Raw genomic sequence first — 22,745 nt, forward strand, 5'->3', positions numbered from 1 at the left:
TTCACTATAAATTGTCTGCTTATTAAATATATTGCAAATAACAAAATTTTTGTATTTTGATCTTTTATATTTGATCAGCTATTATGCCATCTTTTCTATGATGTATAATTAATTTTAATTGAATTTAAATTTCATGCAATTGATTAAGTTTCATTATCTGAGTTGAATAAATGAACCATCTAAATATTATTAAGTTTAAGGGTGAAACAGATTAACTACTATACTGTAATTGAATTTAGAACCTGTTTTAATGTAAGCAATACTGTATAAAATAAGTCTTACAAAGAAGCAGAGCCTCTACAATATTCAAATACAAAAACTAAGACTTCATGAATAACATTCCTTAAAATAATTATTGTAGATTGCTATCATGAATGAGAAATGAGCTCTTACAAAGAGAGTCTATATTGATATTTTAGTAGAGTATTTGAAACAGAATTTTAAAGTAATTAGAACTTAAGATATATCATAACTACAATAAATATTTTCTTGAAAATTATGTTTAGCTTATAAAATTTTAAGGTTTTTAAGAAGAAACATGATTTATATTAAAATTTTCTTTTTATAAAAATAAAAATATTGATTTTTTTTTTTTGTTTTAAAGGAAAAACATTTTTACAGTTTGCAATGTAATATTTTTTCTTATGTTTGATTCTTTATCAAAATAGAAAGTAGTTTAACGTGAGCATTAATTCACTTAACCAGTTAGTAGTGTTCATAAAATATAGTTATTATTAAATGGTAATTATTATTAAGAGAAACTGGTTTCAAGATTATCAGTGCATGTAAACTGTTACATCCTTTTTAGTTTTTAATTGTGTGTGTGGGTGTGTTGTGTGTGCATGTATTTATATATATGTATATATATATATATACATATATATACATATATAATGTATATATATAAGGACAATTTTTTAAATAATCAAAATTTTATATATTTTTCAACTTAAATTTCTAATATCTTTATTAAAAACTAGACTTTCATATTTATTGTTAAAAAACTGGAAATGAGTGATTTTTTAAATGCAACTTATAATTTAATATTTGTTACAAGTATCTCTAATCTTATTTCTTTCATAATTAAATTATTTACTTATTTTCATATTTTAGAACTAATAATAAAAAGCATTCCAGATTAATTCATTAGAATGATTTATTTCAAAGTTCATGGTTCAAATCCCAGCCAGGTTTGACTTTTTTTACAAGCTACAAAAATTCATCTTTTATCATTAATAGTAACTATAATTATTGGGTTGACATCTGTAGAATAAATAAATGAACAAGGAGTTTATATTAACTCTACATTAAGGTGTAAAATTAAAAAAAAAATTAGGATGAATTTTTGCAAAACAAAATTGGGCTCTTAGTTCATATTTATTACTAATATAATGATGTTATAATATTAAAAAGAACATTTATACATTAATAATAAAAATTCTAACTCTCTTTGCTTTTATATAAATTTGTTACTTTTTCAAAAAACTAAATCATTTATTCCAAAGAGATGAAATTATACTTGTATCAAACCAGACAACAGTATTAATTGCACATAACAAGCTCAATATTCAGTTAATGAGGAAGAATCTTATGCATAAGTACCTTTCTCAGTAACTATAACAGAAACACATATATTATTACAAAAAACAAAGCATCTAAAAAATCTAATCAACTATTTAAAACTGAATAAAAATATTTTCAGTTACAAAAATGTTATTCGTTGTTATCAGACTTTTCAATAGTTTTTAAAAAGAACAGAATTTTTTACATCTTGTTAAATTTATATTTAACGTTTTTATTTGTAAACTGCCATAAACATTACAACCGTAAATAACCTGTATGACTCAAACGTTATACACAAAAATGGCTATTCTTAAACATAGTAATATACTACACAAAGTTTTTCAGGTGGAGTGAGTGAAATTGTTTCCCACTGTCTTTTTCATTGAGCTGAGTTTACTGTTGCATTTCAACATAGCATGTCCCCTGAAATACAGACAATATTCAGCCCAACAATTGATATTATCACTCTTTTTACTAGAGTTTTGCTATGAAATGGACATCATTACTCCTAAAAAAGATTAACACACAATACAGAATTTAAAAAACCAAGACAGTTATTGTAAAGCAACAAATATATGTACTTCTTTCTGCTGGGAAATAATTTATTATAAACACTGGCTTAATTTAAAAGGTGATATGTATTGTTACATATACTTAAAATATTTTTCAGTTATTGCCTTGTAATAGATATTTATTCTGCACCATTTTATTTATTTATTTTTTATCATTTAAATCCAAAACTATTATTTCTCACAATTATAGCATTATTTCTACATATAATTATGAATAATTTTCTTCTTTATTGATAAATTTTGTGTTTTTGTAATGCTGTTCTGAAGATTATGTGTTGGTTCTGGGATTGAGCAGCATATCATCCATCTCATTTCCTTATCCTTGATCCTTCTTTCTCATTATTAGTTTTGCGGGTGTAGGTCTCATCCTACAAGATCTTGCATCCTTAACAAAACTATAGTGATCCTTTACATATCTGCTAGGTATCTTGATGTTTGTACAATGACTTAGGGACTTACTTCCCAACAAGTAAGCTATTGCTTACTCAGTTAAAGCCAGTTCTTCTTATTCCCCCAAAAATGTAACATTCTACAGCATAATAATGTACTAATCTAGAAAAAATGAGCTCAAGTGAACTTTACCTAGTTACAGAATGGACTCAACAACATGCTATAAACAGCCATTGCCCCCTCTCTACCATGGGGAGGTAATGAATTGAGTGAGTCCATTCATTACCTCCCCATGGTAGAGAGGGGGCAATGGCTGTTTATAGCATGTTGTTACTTGCAGGTGGCAAACGAATAAAGAGACCAAGTATCTTCTGGGATAAGAAGGTCCTCTCTACCAAGTACCAATAGTCTCTTTGAGGGTGGATGAGCAGGTAGAGGTTAGGGCACTCTATTGCCCTTAGGCAGAAAATGGCCCCAAAAGGCGGAAGAGCCAAAATTGGTCAACTGTATTAGGATGCAGAAGGCAATGGGAAACAATTGCATTAAAGATCCTGAAGGATATCTCTTTAAATTCACATGGCATGGCTGTGTTCAATATCACGTTTGGAGATGGTTTTGTGTATCGCCAACCTCCATTAAGGAGAAGGTGCTTACAAGAAGAAGAAGTTCAACTGAAAATTGCTTTTGCCAATGGTAGTTTACTTCACACTCTTCAATTTTCTGGATAGTATTTCCTGAGATATTCAGAGTTGCAAAACCATTAGTTTGAAAAGGATGTACTTTACATTTATTTAGTTTTCATTACTAGTGATAGAACAAGAAGACTGTCACTAAAAAAAAATTTTTTTTTGTGTGTGTGTGTGTGAGACGCGTGCACGTGCATATGTGAGATTCATCAGTTGGTAACATTTATTCAGTTGGATCATTTATTAACTCAAAAGAAAATTAATAATAATTTTTATTTTTATAAATATAAAATATTTACTTTGATGATTTTATACATTAAAACTAACATATTTAGAAGGAAAATTGTAGTAACAGTAATTTTATTATATTGTAATAGTAATAAATTATAAGTATTAGAACATACCTTGTAGAGCAACTAGGAAGCAGAGTTCCAGAAAATATATCATTAAACTAAAATTTAACATAGTGACACACAATTAGTGCTACTACTAACCTTGTAGTCAAATAACTTTGTGTGACCTAGTAAGTGAGAAAAATTTTAATCATTGCTTTATATGGATTTTTTACTTTGTAAACTTGTTAAATAAAATAACAGATTTTCTTCCTTATTTGATTCAGCAAATAAGAAATGTTATGCTGATTACAGTCAAAAATTCATTATAATACTATTTACTAGTTTATTTCCTATATCTTTTATTTTATTTAAAAAATGTTACATCAGCAAAGATTTTTATAAAATATTTTTCTGGAAATCAGTTTTTCAATTAAAATAGTATTCTGTACTTACTTGTTTTATATTTTTTATGTTCACAATTTATTGTTTAGTATTGATAATTCATTTTGTTTTTTTATATATTATATATTTTTATTATAATTTTTTGGTTATTTAAATTTTTTTTCAGTATCTTTTGTTTTATATATATATATATTTTTTTAAATATTTTTAACAAAACTTTTTTTTTCTCCATTCAGTAATATGAACACACAAGTTCATATGACTGATTCTTCTGGAATGCACACAGTATATCAATAATACTTATCTTAAAATATATTCTTTAGGATTCAAGTCCAGATCAAAACGTAAAACTAATTTGAACAATTCTTTTTTTCTAAAAGGACTTATTTATTTTATTAAATATTTTCTTTTTAGTTATCAGTTACTTGACAGGTGTGATTCATTTCTCTATTACAAGACCTTCCCCTTTCTTTTTTTTTCCTGTTTAGCATCCGGTATACCTTTCAGATAATACTTCAGAGGATAAATGAGGATGATATGTATGAGTGTAAATGAAGTGTAGTCTTGTACAGTCTCAGGTCGACCATTCCTGAGATGTATGGTTAACTGAAACCTAACCACCAAAGAACACCAGTATCCACGATCTAGTATTCAAATCTTTGTAAAAATAACTTTACTAGGACTTGAACGCTGGAACTCTCGACTTCCAAATCAGCTGATTTGGGAAGACGCGTTCACAGCTAGACCAACCCGGTGGGTTACAGACCTTCCCCTGTACTATAGTTATTAATGATTAAATAGTATTTTATTCAGATCAGAATATAGTCATACAGTACAAAGATCACATCAGTAAAGTGGTAGGTATGCTATTTCACCTGTAAATAAGGTAAATGGCACAGCATTTGCAGGAACAGACCAAGAAAACCGTGATAAAAACTTGAACAAATATTAAAAAATACAAAATTAATTATTAAATTGAAAAAATTAAATGATTATTATAAAAGTAATGAATATTTGAAACAATAGTAAATATGTAAAAAATTTAAATAAAATCAATTAAAAAAAGATTTAAAATAAATTTTTATACACATTAAATATAAATATTAAAATTTAAAGTTTTAATTTAAATTACTGTAATTATTAATAAAAATAGTATTGTATTTAAACTCCTGCGAGTACAGTACATTTCAAAAGATTTTCTGACTTTCCTGTTATTTGCTTTATATTGAAGTAATGAAAATGCCCTCCCAGACATGTTTCAGTGTTTCTTTCTAATTTGCACGTATATTTATATTAGGAAATTCTCTTTCCTTTGTATATGTAAGCTCTTCTTCCAAGTCCTTTTTTTGCACCTTTTTATGCGTAGCATTTCTAAGTTCCTACATGTAACTTCACTTTGCCTAACTTCATTGATTTTGTTTTTCTTTTATTTATTTTCAAATTGAATTACAGTTTTTCCTCACAAGAGTTCATTTTTGGCATTATTCCTCATTTGATAGATGTGATGAACTTTTTTATTCCTTTTTATTTAGTTTCAAGCTTAACCAAAATAAATTCCTACTTACTATATTTTAAATTACCAACATCATAAATAATAATTCTTGTCTTTCTGTACTGTTTCCATTATTTACACTTCTTTAACTAAATTCCTAACCCTAGATGTATTAATAATGGACCCATTAAGCTTCGCAATCTTTTTAGCCTCCTCTATGAATCATGAGACCTTGCCGTTGGTGAGGGGGCTTGAGTGCTCAGGGATACAGAGTAGCTGGACCGAAGGTGCAACCATATCGGAGAGGTATCTGTTGAGAGCCAGACTAAGGAATGATTCCTGAAAGAGGGCAGCAGCTCTTCCAGTAGTTGTTAGGGGCGTGAGTCACAATGACTTAAACGGCCGTATCAACATCACTCAGTCCTCTGAGTACTGCGCAGCTGAAAGCAATGGAAAACTACAGCTGCTTTTTTTCCAAGAAAATGTGGCTCTCTGCATTTTCACATAGCAACAATGGAGGCGCCTTCCTTGGTAAAATATTCCGGAGGTAAAATAGTCCCCCGTTCGGATCTCCGGGTGGGGACTACTAAGGAAGGGGTCACCAGAAAATTAAAAAATAACATTCTACGAGTCGGAGCGTGGAATGTTAGAAGCTTAAAAAAGGTTGGTAGGCTAGAAAATTTAAAAAGGGAAATGGATAGGGTGAATGTGGATATAGTAGGAATTAGTGAGGTTCGGTGGGAAGAGGAAGGCGACTTTTGGTCAGGTGATTTTAGAGTAATTAACTCAGCGTCAAATAATGGGCAGGCAGGAGTAGGTTTCGTGATGAACAAGAAGATAGGGAGGAGAGTGGAGTATTTCAAAACGCATAGCGATAGAATCATTGTAATAAGGATAAAATCAAAACCTAAACCGACAACGATTGTTAACGTTTATATGCCTACAAGCGCCCATGATGATGATGAGGTAGAGTGTGTATACGAAGAGATTGATGAAGCAATTAAACACGTAAAGGGAGATGAAAATTTAATAATAGTTGGAGATTGGAATGCAAGCATTGGAAAAGGCAAGGAAGGAAATATAGTGGGTGAATATGGGCTGGGCAAAAGGAATGAAAGAGGGGACCGACTTATAGAATTTTGCACGAAGTATAATTTAGTAATTGCCAACACCCAATTTAAAAATCATAATAGAAGAATATACACTTGGAAAAAGCCAGGCGATACTGGAAGGTATCAGATAGATTATATCATGGTTAAGCAAAGATTTAGAAATCAACTCGTTGACTGCAAAACTTACCCTGGAGCAGACATTGATAGCGACCATAATTTGGTGATAATGAAATGTAGATTGGGGTTTAAAAACCTGAAGAAAAGTTGTCAGATGAATCGGTGGAATTTAGAGAAGCTTGAGGAAGAGGAGGTAAAGAAGATTTTTGAGGAGGACATCGCAAGAGGTCTGAGTAAAAAAGATATGGTAGAAAATGTAGAAGAAGAATGGGAGAATGTTAAAAAGGAAATTCTTAAATCAGCTGAAGCAAACTTAGGCGGAATAAAGAGAACTGGTAGAAAACCTTGGGTTTCAGACGATATATTGCAGCTGATGGATGAACGTAGAAAATATAAGAATGCTAATGATGAAGAAAGTAAAAGGAACTATCGGCAATTAAGAAATGCTATAAATAGGAAATGCAAACTGGCGAAAGAAGAGTGGATTAAAGAAAAGTGTTCAGAAGTGGAAAGAGAAATGAACATTGGTAAAATTGACGGAGCATACAGGAAAGTTAAGGAAAATTTTGGGGTACATAAATTAAAATCTAATAATGTGTTAAACAAAGATGGTACACCAATATATAATACGAAAGGTAAAGTCGATAGATGGGTGGAATATATTGAAGAGTTATACGGAGGAAATGAATTAGAAAATGGTGTTATAGAGGAAGAAGAGGAAGTTGAGGAGGATGAAATGGGAGAAACAATACTGAGATCTGAATTTAAGAGAGCATTAAAAGATTTAAATGGCAGAAAGGCTCCTGGAATAGACGGAATACCTGTAGAATTACTGCGCAGTGCAGGTGAGGAAGCGATTGATAGATTATACAAACTGGTGTGTAATATTTATGAAAAAGGGGAATTTCCGTCAGACTTCAAAAAAAGTGTTATAGTTACGATACCAAAGAAAGCAGGGGCAGATAAATGTGAAGAATACAGAACAATTAGTTTAACTAGTCATGCATCAAAAATCTTAACTAGAATTTTATACAGAAGAATTGAGAGGAGAGTGGAAGAAGTGTTAGGAGAAGACCAATTTGGTTTCAGGAAAAGTATAGGGACAAGGGAAGCAATTTTAGGCCTCAGATTAATAGTAGAAGGAAGATTAAAGAAAAACAAACCAACATACTTGGCGTTTATAGACCTAGAAAAGGCTTTCGATAACGTAGATTGGAATAAAATGTTCAGCATTTTAAAAAAATTAGGGTTCAAATACAGAGATAGAAGAACAATTGCTAACATGTACAGGAACCAAACAGCAACAATAACAATTGAAGAACATAAGAAAGAAGCCCTAATAAGAAAGGGAGTCCGACAAGGATGTTCCCTATCTCCGTTACTTTTTAATCTTTACATGGAACTAGCAGTTAATGATATTAAAGAACAATTTAGATTCGGAGTAACAGTACAAGGTGAAAAGATAAAGATGCTACGATTTGCTGATGATATAGTAATTCTAGCCGAGAGTAAAAAGGATTTAGAAGAAACAATGAATGGCATAGATGAAGTCCTACGCAAGAACTATCGCATGAAAATAAACAAGAACAAAACAAAAGTAATGAAATGTAGTAGAAATAACAAAGATGGACCCCTGAATGTGAAAATAGGAGGAGAAAAGATTATGGAGGTAGAAGAATTTTGTTATTTGGGAAGTAAAATTACTAAAGATGGACGAAGCAGGAGCGATATAAAATGCCGAATAGCACAAGCTAAACGAGCCTTCAGTAAGAAATATAATTTGTTTACATCAAAAATGAATTTAAATGTCAGGAAAAGATTTTTGAAAGTGTATGTTTGGAGTGTCGCTTTATATGGAAGTGAAACTTGGACAATCGGAGTATCTGAGAAGAAAAGATTAGAAGCTTTTGAAATGTGGTGCTATAGGAGAATGTTAAAAATCAGATGGGTGGATAAAGTGACAAATGAAGAGGTATTGCGGCAAATAGATGAAGAAAGAAGCATTTGGAAGAATATAGTTAAAAGAAGAGACAGACTTATAGGCCACATACTAAGGCATCCTGGAATAGTCGCTTTAATATTGGAAGGACAGGTAGAAGGGAAAAATTGTGTAGGCAGGCCACGTTTGGAGTATGTAAAACAAATTGTTGGGGATGTAGGATGTAGAGGGTATACTGAAATGAAACGACTAGCACTAGATAGGGAATCTTGGAGAGCTGCATCAAACCAGTCAAATGACTGAAGACAAAAAAAAAAAAAAAAAAAATCTTTTTAGAAAATTCTATCACATACTTATTTATCTCTACTCAAATTATTTCCCAAAATCCCTTCATCAGGTCACTTAACTTTCAACATTCTTTGTAAAACCATTTTAAAAGGTTTTATTCTTTAGTTTTCTGACTTTCTGTAGTACTATTCAATAAAAAAGAAGTAACTTTTTTTTTAATTTTTAAACATCTAAAAAACTTGCATAACAATAAATTTTTTCTAAATAAATATGATGTAGACATCACATGACTTCCTTTTATGCCTATTAAATTACATATACACACATATTTTGCTGCACTTCATTTAAACTTATTTCATTTGAAAGTTAGATACGATCCTCCAATTCTTAAATTAAGTGGACAGTTACGCAATTGCTAAAAAAATTAATTTTTATTAACATCAAATATTTATATAATTATTAATTCAACAATCTTACCTAAAACATTAGGATAGAAAAAAAGTCCCTTTATCACTCGTTAAATAAATGTAAGTCTTATATTTAACTAATACTATGTTTTTTAAATTATTGTAACGTAACCAACAAAAAAATGAAAATGAAAATAAAAACGAATAATCAGATGTTTCACCAAATCTGATGTAGACTCCACATGACTTACTTGTACACCCATTAAATTACATATGTACATTTTTTAAAATGAAAAGTACATAAAATTTTATTTCATTAATAACTTCTGATACTTTTTCATATTTTATTTTATTTTTTATTATTATTGAATTATTATTTATTGTAATTTTTTTTTACAATCACAGGTTAATAATTATTAATCAATACATTTAAATTAAAAAAAAAAAAGTTAAAAAAAGGTAAATGAAGTCTAATTCAAACTGATGTGCCTTCTCCTGAAGATCCAAATATTTCATTAATTAAAATTTCATTTGGGTACAACTCTGGAACTGATGATAATAGGTACGAATTATGATATATCGTTGAAAAGCTCTCAATGAAGGCATACTACTGCAGTTAAGAAAAAGTCCAAAATCCAGACGTTTGGATTTTGAGCTTTTTTGAACACTTTTGGTTCAGTCAATTGGAATCAAAAGGGGAGGTGCACAACTAGATGTTACAATAGTCCTAAATCCAAAATTTCAACATACTACGGCTAATTGTTTTTGAGTTATGTGAGGTGCATATATACATACGTACAGATGTCACGCCAAAACTAGTCAAAATGAATTTAGAGATGATCAAAATTGATATTTCTCTTGAAATCTGAAAACCGAAATTTTTCACCATCACAAAACTTCCTTAATTTCAAACAATGAAGTAGTAAAAAATCTGCTGTTTTGTGTTATCTTTTCTTAAAGCATTTTTTGTAATTTTATTATCTACGTAACAAAATTTTATACATTTCATTACATTGTGTTCTGTATTATTATATATAATTAAATCTTTTTCAGCAAGTTATCAAATCATTATATTCTTTCAAATATATAGTCAGCAGGTTGAACCAATTCCCCAAGACCAAGATATGAAAAATCTATTTTAAATTAAATAAAATTTTTATGTATTTATTCTAAATATTTGACTCTAAAATTTATCTGGATCCAGATCTGTCTGAAATGCATTGAACAGTAGATTACAAATCGATTTGACTTCACTTCCATATATAATTTTAATTTTTTGTTAAAAACAAATTTTTTTAAATAAAAAATTTTAATTAAATTTGTTAATTTAATTAAAAATTAATTTTAATTTAATTTTTTATTAAAAAGAAAAGATTAATAAAATTTTATTAATTCTAGAGTTTGTAGCATAACTATTGGGCATGATGATATAGGTATAGTAATAACTTAGTTGTGTTAATTTTTCTTATCTGTAATACAAGAAAAATAACATTTTAAATTTATACTCGTACTACAGCTTGCCACTGTAATCTCTTCATAGATAATTTTTGTTAATTATTAATAATTGCAATACACTAGACTACAATTTTATTAAATGTTTATATAATATTCTATAAAAAATAAATTTTTTACACTCCAATTGAAATATTTCAGTTAATAAGTCATAATTATCTTATTTAATAAGTTGCTAGGAAATATTATTCATTATTTCATTGTATAAATCAAAAGGTTATTTTTAAAAAAATTGCTGCAAATTGAATTTTTTAATATCGTGCTGTAATTCAAAATGCCTAAGCCAGATATTGAAGAGCGGATGATGTGTAAGAACTTAACTCAAAAAATGTAGAGAATTTGATTATTTTTTAGGAAGAATGTTACTTTACTTTTTTATGTAATCTTATCTTCTGTGTTTTTTTTTTATAACAATATGGTGATAATAACAAAAGTCTTAGTTCATGATGGTACTATGTAATTAATAAAACCAAAGAAAATCTGCTGCATATCAAATATTTCATTAAATTTAATAACCGTGGTAACATCTTCAAAACATTAAATTTTTTGCCACATAAAATAAATTGTTATTCATGTCAGCAAGCTGATGTGGTCATCTTTAATTCTTTAATAATCCATTTGACAGAATCTGAAACCCACTAAATGTTAGAATCAAGATTAGAAGATAACTCTTCTTCTCCCCCTTTTTTTTACATAGGCAATCCTAAGTTTTTTTCATTAAGATCTTAATATATCACTTAATATTAATTTTTCATTCTCACAAAAAATCTTTATTATTTGGCAGCAATCTATTCTTATTGTGCTTAAATGTTAATCAGTTTATATCCAATACCACAGACATCTTAATATAAAATACTCCTTAAAACCAGGAAAACTGTTTAAATTCTTAAAATGTAAATCTATAAATAAAATTAAAATCTGGCTGGATTTTTTAGTAAAAAAGAAAAAAATATACCGCTTAGTTTGTATTATTTCTATATTAAATACTTCATCTGAATTTTCTATTTTTTAAATGGTCTTTTCTACCATTGCTACATTTTGAAGAACAGCATTCTGTATTCATTGATGATTTTTAAATATTTTATTTTATTAAGAGTTTTTTAATTGTTTCATCATGCAAAAAAAAAAATATTTTGAAAATGGTAATTATCTTTTTTAAACAATCATTATCACAAATATAATAAAATATAAGCACTAAAGAGCCTCAATAAAAAATTACCCATGATTTAGCACATAATGAAAAATGTGGATTTAACTAAAATATCTATTCATTTTAATGTTACAGAACATTCTTTATTAGGAGCATTTGCAGTATTATATTAACACTTTAGGTAGAGGCAAGTTTACACTTGCTTACTTTTTCTGACAAGGGAAAGCAGAGCTACTCAAATCCTTTAGTAAAGTAAAATAGAAAAAGGAAAATTGATAAATTATCAATTAATACATTGATAATACAATGTATTATTACTATGTACAGCGGATTATTATATGCCATAATAAAAGAGTACAAATCATTTCATTATTATCTTTAGATTATTCCAGGAATATATCTAGATATGTTTTACAATTATTTGGTTATTATGGTATTTGCAAATTCTTGAAATATTCCACAAAATTCCAAAAAAGATTTAGCACTTTTATTACATTAGGCTAATGTCATACTTAACTCTAATGCTACTACAATTTCATTTGATAATTATTATTTTTTTATAAAAGTAATCTTAAAAAACTAATACTAAGTAATATGTATCTGTGTAAATAATATTAGTATAAATAATTTTAATCTGTGACCAATTAAAAATAATAACTATGTGGAGAAATATTATGTAAGTAAAGAGAGCAGTATGGTATTTGTTTCTAATGGTGAGGAGAAGGCTAAATAAATAAAAAGAAAGCGATTATATAATATTCTAATGGTCCCTTAACTTTGTTTTTAAAAAATATCATTTTAGTCATTTCTTAATGAAATGTTTGTGAAAAGTTTATATTATCTTCTTGTTCTTTTATCATAGACAAAATGCAATTGTTGACCAAGCAAAATAAGTTCTTTTTTGAATTGACTTGGTATTTCATTTGTTTTGTTTTCCATGTTTATCATATACTTATATATAGAGACTTTTTTTTAATTATATGAAATTTTGCAGTAAAGTTTCTTGCTGTTTGACAAAATAATGATTTTTCATCATTTTAATGATAAAAGCGATTCATCATAGGATTTTTCATAAAAATCTCTATTTCAGAATAGCAGCTAAAATAAAACAAAAAATAATTTAAAAAAAACCTCATCAGAAATACTAGCTATCTTTCTTAGACAGAGATGACTGAAAAAGTACAATGAAGGAGAAGTTTCCATCATCTGGCCTCAGTCTCCCTTCTACTCCTGATGTGTACCATCCTGATTTTACCTGTTTTTTCTAGTCTGACTACAGCTAAGGATCTGATATTTCATTCAACATATTTACTTTAAATTTAAATCTAATATTTTACTCTTACTACTCTTTTACTACTTCAACTTTACAGCGCTTGCACTTCTTAGAAGACTACAAAATCTTATATTGGCTTTGATAAACTAATTTTTTTTTTCTCCTCGGAAATCTTATTTCTAAAGAAACTAGAAGGTATTAAAAAATGTATGAGGTAATAATAAAAATAGTTCAGTCTTTATAGTCGCAAATCAGTAATATATGGTATCTCCAGATATAATGTTCATGTATTAGCACTGTTAAACCCTTCTTTTTAGCCTCCAGGATCACTGTATAGTACTGCTTTGGAGGATGAGATGAAATGGCAATTTTGTAGCATGTGAAAAATGCCATGCCTGACCGGGATTCGAACCTAGGACCTCCCAATGAAAGGCTGAGATCCTAAGAGGCTAGCACTAAACCTTACAACAATTCTATTTTGTATTCTAATTTTATTTATTTTGTTTTTTTTTTTTAAATTAACCTGTATGGTGCATCCTTCTGTGAGCAGATGCTCAGGGAACCATCCTTCCCTGAGTGACAAACTTTTACTGATAGTAATAGTTGTAATGGGGTGTTCCAGTAGTTAATTATAACAAACAGCAGTTACAGCCAACCTCCATGATAATCTAAAAAAAAATAATTTAACTCAGTCAGTGTTTGATCGTTCAACTGAAAAAATAAATTTCCAATGTCTTTCATCTCTATATCAATCTCGGATAAAATTATCATCAAAATAGATACATGCCTTTACTAAATTAACTTTTAAAATATCTTACTTTTATATTAGCGTTTAGTAAATTGTGTTTACTGTAGTAAAATATTTTATTTTATACAAAGTTTTTTTCACATCTTTTAAGAAATAATTTATTATTTAGACTAAAAATAATCTATACTTTTGAAGTTATATTATCCATTTAATCTTTTCAGATACTTGTGTAATTTTTTTCTTTGTAACTGAAGGTATTAGTAAATTGTATTGGTTTTATGCTATTGTATTTGCGTGTTATTATTACATGAACTGTGATATAATTGTAAGTTATGAATAATAAAATTACTGTGTAATTCAAATACTACAAGGTTTATAAGTTTATGTGTGATATTAATTACTGTTAACATATTAATAATTATTTTTTTCAACTTTACAGCTTGTGAGGATTTTCATTATAATCGAAAAGTCTTGATTGGTAATTGGGTTGAAGAACAACGAGAATATGTTAACATAGAATGTCCTCAGTACTCTATTTATATGGCAAATTATACACATCCAAAGATACCATATCATCTTAATGAGGAATTCTGGAAAAATGCTTCTGATGGACAAGTAAGAATACTATTTTAATATATACATTTTTTTATTGTTGATTTTAATCCATTGCAAAATGGTTGTATTTTCAGGTAGATCCCTGATAATGGCAATAAAATACTAAATGAATAGTTAACATTTAAATCCAATAAATACATTCTAATATGTATCTTCACAAGTGAAAAAGTTCACAACACCATCTGACATCAGAATGGGAATAACAGTTCCAATCACCGAAGATAGTTGTTAAAGTAAGAAAATACATTAAGAAGTTAGCTTTGAAAATATTTTATACATATTTTATTTTTAATTTGGTTCAGCTTAAAGTTAAAAAATTCATAATTTTAAATAAATTATTTAAAAAATAAGACAAATAAATAATACATTTATAATCAAATCAGTTGTGAACATAATAATTATTAATTATAATATCTTAAACGGTTTTAGAATATATCCATAAAAACATTACACAACTTACATATGATCAAACAGACAAAATTATGTTAAAAGATATCATTAACAATTCAAAATGCATTTTATTTGATTTTCCTCAAACAAACCCATCCCAAAGACATCAATTTAAAATCTTTCCAAAAATACCCAACCACAACATTCCTCCATATATTATTTCAAATTATCAAAACACTCTTGCCCACAAATGTCTCTTACACAAAGAGAGCATCATTGAGGAGATGAACAAGTGCATAAATTCTAAAAATGCAGACCTAATAAAAAATCTATATACTGTATTACTCAACAATCATTAGAATCATCTGATAAAATTTTCATACAATATAAACATTGTAATAAGATAAACCTAATATTAGAAGTATCAAGAATAATCTCAAACAAAATAAAGCACCACATCATGTTTCAGAAATAATAAAAAACACTTTAAACAATTTTACCAATTATCGCTTTGTTCTTAAACAAACAATATGCTCATCCAATTGCCTTCCTGTGAGCTCCTCTCCTGATCCTGTTTACAGGAATAAATAATTTTTATTATTATAAAAATAAAACATTTAACATCAAATAAGACTTAAAGAAAATAACTTAAAAATTTAAAAAGATGAATACAACTATAAAAATTGTGCACAAAAAACACAATTGCCAAGAAAACACAATACCCTTGTGATAAACTGCTCCAAATCACATTTTCTGTTGGAGAAAAGGAGTGCAGCTTCAAAGAGAAATAAAAATAAATAAATTTGTAAACATGAAATTAATATTTTCTAACCATTTTATAGAAACAAATCACTGATTAATCATCATTAACAACATAGATATTTTACACGGGCCAAAAAAAAACACATTTTAACATACTCAAACATTAAAAAATACACCAATACACAACAATTGCATAAAGTCTAATTCACTTTTCAACCACACCCTAAATTTCTAAAAAAATCCTGCAGTAATAACACCATAGAATTATGATTTTTACTGTAATTTGCTCTAAAAATTACCCATACTGTGAGTATTTTCTTTTGAAGTTCCACGATCATTAGTACAGTCAGTTGGGCTACAGAAGATAAGATATATTGCAGGATTAGACTGTCAAGTTTAAAGACTGGATATCTAAAGATGTTAGAGTAAAAATCTGACCTTTTAACATTTCTTCCCATCAGTATACTCTCCAACTCAATCTATGCATTGTTCTAAATGTATGCACATATTATATCATTTAAATCAATGTCAGAATTATTCAGTTTAAATGATTCTGAGGAGTTCAATTGGCTTTGCTTTTACATTTTTTATGTCCAAAATAGATTTTCTTTAGAACATTTTTGGAAGTAAGTAAAACATGCAACATTTGATGAATGGAATGGGTATTTCAAACTGTGATGAAAATTACTAATCAGGCAAGGTAGACCGTTCGTGAATACCTTGATTGGAAATTTGTTTTCATTTTTGAACACACGCAGTAGCTTTTCTTTTTTTAAAGTTTTACCAGCCAGGACATTGAAATTATATTGATAACTATTTGACCCTCAGGTACCCATACAGTCATGATGATTGCTTTGATATCAAAGAAAAAAATTAGCATGACCTAGAACTTTCATAGCATTTTTTTCATCACTGGTAATGTGGAGTTTTCAGTGTATCAATCACCATGTAGTTAAAATAGCAAAAAACAATCTTCATGTATTATCTAACATATTTAAATAATTATACAGCATAGCATGTGCCAAAAAGAATCATCCAATTTGAATCATTTATATTTTGAAACATATTGAATATAAAAACTTAATATTAATTTTGTATTAAAGATTTATTCATGAAGTTGTTTTACATACTAAGTCATAGGTGCTCAATATGCCCACTTGGGATGCACGGCCTACATCCACACAGTAGTTGAATTCATCCCACTCACACAAGTGTTTCTCTATTCACTGCTGCCATGGCTACTGTTATGAGGTTCTGCAGTCCACCTGATGTAGCTGGAAGGGGAAGCACATAGACGGAATCTTTTACAAAACCCCACAAGTAAAAATCACACACAGTGAGGTCTGGCAATCTTGGAGACCAGTGATGTAAAGCTGAATTGTTAGGTCCCATACAGCTGATCCATCGCTGAGAAATCCTATCATTCAAAAATTCTCGAATAACTCTAGTGAGGTGGTGTTCCTGCTGAAAAATTAAATCTTTTGAATCGACCTCTAAATGAGGGAAAAGTCAGTTTTCAAGCATATCCGAGACACATTGTTCCCATAACAGTGTTCTCTAAGAAAAAAAGAGACCATACACCTTTTCCCTAGAAATTGCACAAAAAAAATTAACTTTGGGAGAATCTCTCTCATGCTGAACAAATTCATGTAGCTTCTCCATACTACATATTCTAATATTGTGGTTGTTTACCTTCCCACTTAAATGAAAAGTAGTTATGTCACTAAACACTAAGCATGTTTCAAAATTGTAATCTTCTGCCACTTTATTAAGGATGGATTCATAAAACACCACAAGTCATTGTTTGTCATCTTCATTGTTTGTAACTGAATTCTGTACGGATTCATAAGCAAACGTTGACGTAAAACACGACTAGATAGACATTCTGGGAATTTTTAGTTCTCTACTGGCATGGTGAGTTGATTTTAGGGGGCTACATCAGAAATTCTGATGGATGTGCTCCACATCTTCATCTGACACGGTCGACCACTGATTTCCCCTTACACAAACAACTCGTGTTTTTAAATTGTCTATACCACTGCCTAATGCTCTGAGCGGTAGGAGGACCATATTCACTACAGAAATTACACTGAAAGTAATTAAGGACCCACACTGAGCAAAGCGTAGAACACAAAATAATTTCTTTCATGAAGTCGCCATTTTCTCTAATACTTAAGTGAACAAAGTTCTGTTGCTACCTAGCAGCAACTGCATGAAACCTGAGAGTTCCCTCTTTCTAACAGTAATTTGCTCGATCAAAACAAATTAAAAGCTGAAGTTATGAAATTTTAAAATCATATGATTCTTTTAAGGACACACCTATAAAATTTCTTGCCATCTCCTTGAATCTACCATGAATATCTAACATGTTTGCTGTTATTCTAATATTCAACCATCAATCACTTTGAATTGTTTGATTAATTTTTTAGAAGTAATATCAGTTTTTGAAATGAATGAACATTTAAACTGTAAGTCATTCTTAACGACTTCTTGGGCCTTACAAAATCTTATATGCCAATCAAAAGCAGTTGCTGTAAACTAAAGCAACATTTGTAGACATTGTGATGGGAATTTATTATGTTTTGTAAAAACATCTTGAAATTGACATGTTAATTTTTTAACTTGTATGTTTTAACTGAAGCAAGAAAAAAGAGTAGAAATATCACTTTCAGAAATGTACTGTTTAAGCAAGTTTTATATGATTCTACATGAGTTATAAATTAATAATATCATACCAACTTCTGATATATTGAATATTATTAGTTAAGACTAATAATAAGTAGTTAGACTATAAGTAGTAGTAGTAACTAGTAATAAATAGTTAAGACTGTAGACTCAGTCTTGGAGATTAATTTTCAACATGTTGATTATCAAGCATCCCTTGTAGCGCTGAGCTCATGTTGTTTTCTTGGTTTAATTCTGAGCTGGTATGAGAGTGCTCCCAGACTTTGTTCTCCAACTGTATAACAAATTTATAGGTAATCCTGTAATTAGTACTCCAGTAATCAGTATAAATGCCTTGATCAAAGACTGAATAGATGCCATTCAATAAACCTACCTGTCTGCTTGAAAGGGATTGCTTTTAAAATGTTCTATTTTTCATTACTACATTACATTAGTGGAATATTCCAGAGGCATTTATGTACTATGGGCCTTTTTCTGAGTGATATCCTACGGAACCTTTTATCAGTCTCCAGAAATTGCAAAACATGTTCTTGAAGCTTTTAACTCGAGGTGGTTCTACCATATCATAGGAGGTTTGTTTCTTGGGTGATAATTCTAGCCTGATGGATAATTCTGAGAATGTTTAAACAGAATTAGAAGAAAATAAATTACTTTCTTCAAGAGTGTGTAATTAATCTTATGGCTGAAGTGTTTTGCCATTTTGCTTGCCCTGATCTTTTAAAAAAAAATTGCTTCAGAAATAACTCATACATAAAAAAAATATATTAAATAGAAATTTTAATTTTTTTGTATAGATGAATGAATATATTTTAAGTTTAATAGTAGTAAAGAGTAGTTTTTATGTTGCTAACTATTATTACTTATTAATAATATACACTCAGAAGTAGTTACAATTAGTCAATAACAATTTTTGTATTTTTTTAAAGATAACATTTGATACTAGTTACAACAGTTATTCATCATGAATTACTTCCTTGTACAAAGTAAAGGAAGTATTGTGATGGTGAAAAATTTCGATTTCCAGATTTCAACAGAAATATCCATTTTAACCATCCCTGAATCCATTTTGACTATTTTCATTGTGATGTCTGTACATACGCATGCATGTATGTGCATATGTATCTCACGTAACTAAAAAACGATTAGCCATAGGATGTTCAAATTTTGGATTTAGGACTGTTGTAACATCTAGTTGTGCACCTTCCCTTTTCATTGCAATCGACTGAACCAAAAGTGTGAAAAAAGCTCAAAATTAAAAAAAATTTGGATTTTGGACCTTTTCTTAACTGCAGAAATAAGCCCTTATTGAGAGCTTTTCAACAATATATCATAAGTGGTTTCATTCGTATTTTTAAAAAAAGTTTTAAATGAAATAAAATTTTATGTATTTTTCATTTTAAAAAAATGTGTAAATGTAATTTAACGGGCGTACAAGGAAGTTATGTGTTGTCCACATCACATTTGTTTTACTAGTTATGTGCTTATTTCTCATGGTAAAGTGACCCGAGAGATCCCCAGTTTGAATCCTGATCAGGCATGGTATTTTCACATGCTACAAAAATTGTAATTCATCTCATCCTCTGAATACCTAACGGTGGTCCTGGAGGTTAAAAAAAGGAGAAAAAAACGTGACTGCTGCCCACTTAACTGTAGTAAAATGAAATAAGGAATTTTATTATTAAAAAAAAATAATAATAATGCATAATAGTAATAGTTATTGTAGTAATACACAGTTACTATTATTTAAGTAATACTTCTATTAAATAATTGTAACTGTAATTACCAGTAGTTATTACTAGTAAGTAGTGGCATAAAGTATAACTGCTTCATTACTATCAAACATATATATTCATCTATATTTTTTTTGTATTTCATTCAGCTGAATTTTATTACTGTTAAAAAAGAGTATTTTTTGTTATTATTTATAGTAATTTAACAAGATATTTTATAAATATATTAATACACTTTTCAGGGCTTATCATCATTAGATTTATTCGGTCAAGGTAAATCTATAGAATTCTTTAGAAATAAGTCAACTGTTTATGATCTTGCATTTCATCACAAATTTAGAAAACCACTCGATAGGAGTGATGTAAGTATTATTTTTATATATGAATAATTTTCATTCACTTAAATTATTTTAAAATCACATTCACTGAAATATTAGTAGAAAAAAATGAAATGATATATTCAACAGCTTTTATATTGTGGTAGTGAAGGCAATCATATATATTTCTATATAGCAGACAAATTAATCCTGTTATGATTTGAAAATACATTGTTAAAATAGCCAACACAGATTTATAAAACTTATTCAAAAATCAAAACTGCTCTTAAAGGAGAGGTAGATGGAAAGATTTGTTTAAATATACGAAGATTAGAAAAAATATATTGTTAAATCTTTCGCTGGAATAAAGAGAAAATTTTAATGGGGAGTAATAAAGGTAGATTTAAATCTGGAATAGATTGGTTAACTCATAGCTGATAGCTGTATCATCAGTGGATAACACTGTTAGTAAAGCTAATGTATGCGGTTAATGGCCAGAAACAAATTCTTCATCTTTTCTTAATGCAGTTTTGATTTCTGGACAAACTATATATATAAAAAATTAAATTGATACAGATTCCTTTAGGGAAAAAAATATATACAACTAATATTGTGATCATTTAGTTCTCTTGTTCAAAGTAGTTAATATAAAACATGAAATTTCTAGTTAGTTGTGAAAATTACTCTAACTAAATAATTAAAAGTCAAATTGAATCAAAACTAAAATATTGCAAATACTTCTGCCTGAGTTAAAACATCTTTATATTTATTTTGCCAAATATTCATTTATTAATTACCACAATTTTTAACTTCTTTTTACGACAGTAATTTTATTATGTAAGAAAGTATTTTTATTTAATTATTTTAAATATTAATCTTGTAAAATGAGGTCAAATTTTCATACAATTATAGCTCTAATATAGTAACCCATTATTGTAGGCTTGGAAGATAGTTTATTATTATAAATAAAATGTTATTATTATAATTATTAGTATTTCATTATTATATTAATTTTTGTCTAATTTTTATTATAGAGTACAAAATCCAAAGTAGTTTCATGATTTCCATTATGTACACTTAAAAATTAAGAAATAACAATTTTTACTGAATTTAAGAAAATTTTTACTTTTATATTCATAAAAAAAACTTATTTTTAATTTGATATGAACAAGTAGTTATAATTCTTTAATTCATGAGAGATCATTTAATTTCATGCAACTTAACGAATTGCATGTAGTTTACTAATTTGGTCAAATATTGTGCTTATTTTTCATTTTAAGCATGTGTATGTTTGATGACATAACCAAAAATCCTTGTAGGCAATCTGATAGAAGAAAAAAGTCACCCCTGAGACTGACAGTCATTCTAAGATAAAGTGAGAAGTGACTGAATAAAGTGAGAAGTAAAGTGATTTCTTATTGAAATATCTTCTTGAATGAACCAAACTTACTGTTTGACACTGGCATGAAAAACCCATTGAAGTACAAAGATGTTCAGTTCTACATGTGGCCCTTACACAAGAACTGATGTAATGGAAAATCACATGACTTCACTATTAACCCTGGGATAGCTTATTATTCTTGGGTATGCGTGTGGCATTTTTAACTTATCTCATGTCACATTGTCCAAAACTGGTATGGTTATTGCACCTAACTCGCATCATATAAGAAAGGGTTTTTTTTTTCAGGGGAGACCAATATTTATATTATAGGAAAAAGGACATAAGTTGTTTTATTTTTTCTTTACTGTTAACTTATTTGGAATATTTTCCTGTTCTGTCAGAATATTTTCATGTGCTGTCAGATAAACTTTATTATTTCAGTTATAGATGATAAACATGTAATTATTGAACATTATTATTTACTGTAGATAAGAAAACTAATAGTTACTTTTATGAGATTAGAAACAGATAGTATAAGGATGTAACAGTAATTGTAATGTATTTTATTTAAGTTGCAGTTGCAGGAAAATACAGTCTTCTGAATTTGTCATGCTTTACTAAGTTTGCTAATAGAGATTATAATTAGATTTATTATATTCTATTACATTATGTAATATTCAATCTCTTTCTCTCTCTCTCTCTCTCTCTCTCTCTCTCATTCATATAACAGAACCTGAAGAGGTATGGTAGTTGTTACAATTAAAAGACAATTACATTTTCTACATATTCAAAAATTAAAATAAATTTCTCTATTCCAAAATGACAGAGGTGTTTATGTATGTGTATGTGCATGTACATGTGCGCGCACATGTGTGAAGT

The 22,745-nt window shown here is 28.5% G+C and overlaps 1 protein-coding gene across 1 annotated transcript in view; it reads left to right on the top strand.

Annotated features, from left to right (window-relative positions):
• LOC142330731 (uncharacterized) overlaps positions 1-21,546 on the top strand; it is a 47,695-nt gene extending 26,149 nt beyond the window's left edge. Inside the window, exons 2-4 of the mRNA XM_075376176.1 lie at positions 14,426-14,601; positions 20,411-20,530; positions 21,520-21,546. Coding sequence (XP_075232291.1) covers positions 14,426-14,601; positions 20,411-20,530; positions 21,520-21,546 — 323 coding nt within the window. The remainder of the gene's footprint in view (positions 1-14,425; positions 14,602-20,410; positions 20,531-21,519) is intronic.
• The last annotated feature ends 1,199 nt before the right edge of the window (positions 21,547-22,745 follow it).

Source organism: Lycorma delicatula, chromosome 9, assembly GCF_047948215.1.
Source record: "Lycorma delicatula isolate Av1 chromosome 9, ASM4794821v1, whole genome shotgun sequence".
NCBI lineage: Eukaryota > Metazoa > Arthropoda > Insecta > Hemiptera > Fulgoridae > Lycorma > Lycorma delicatula.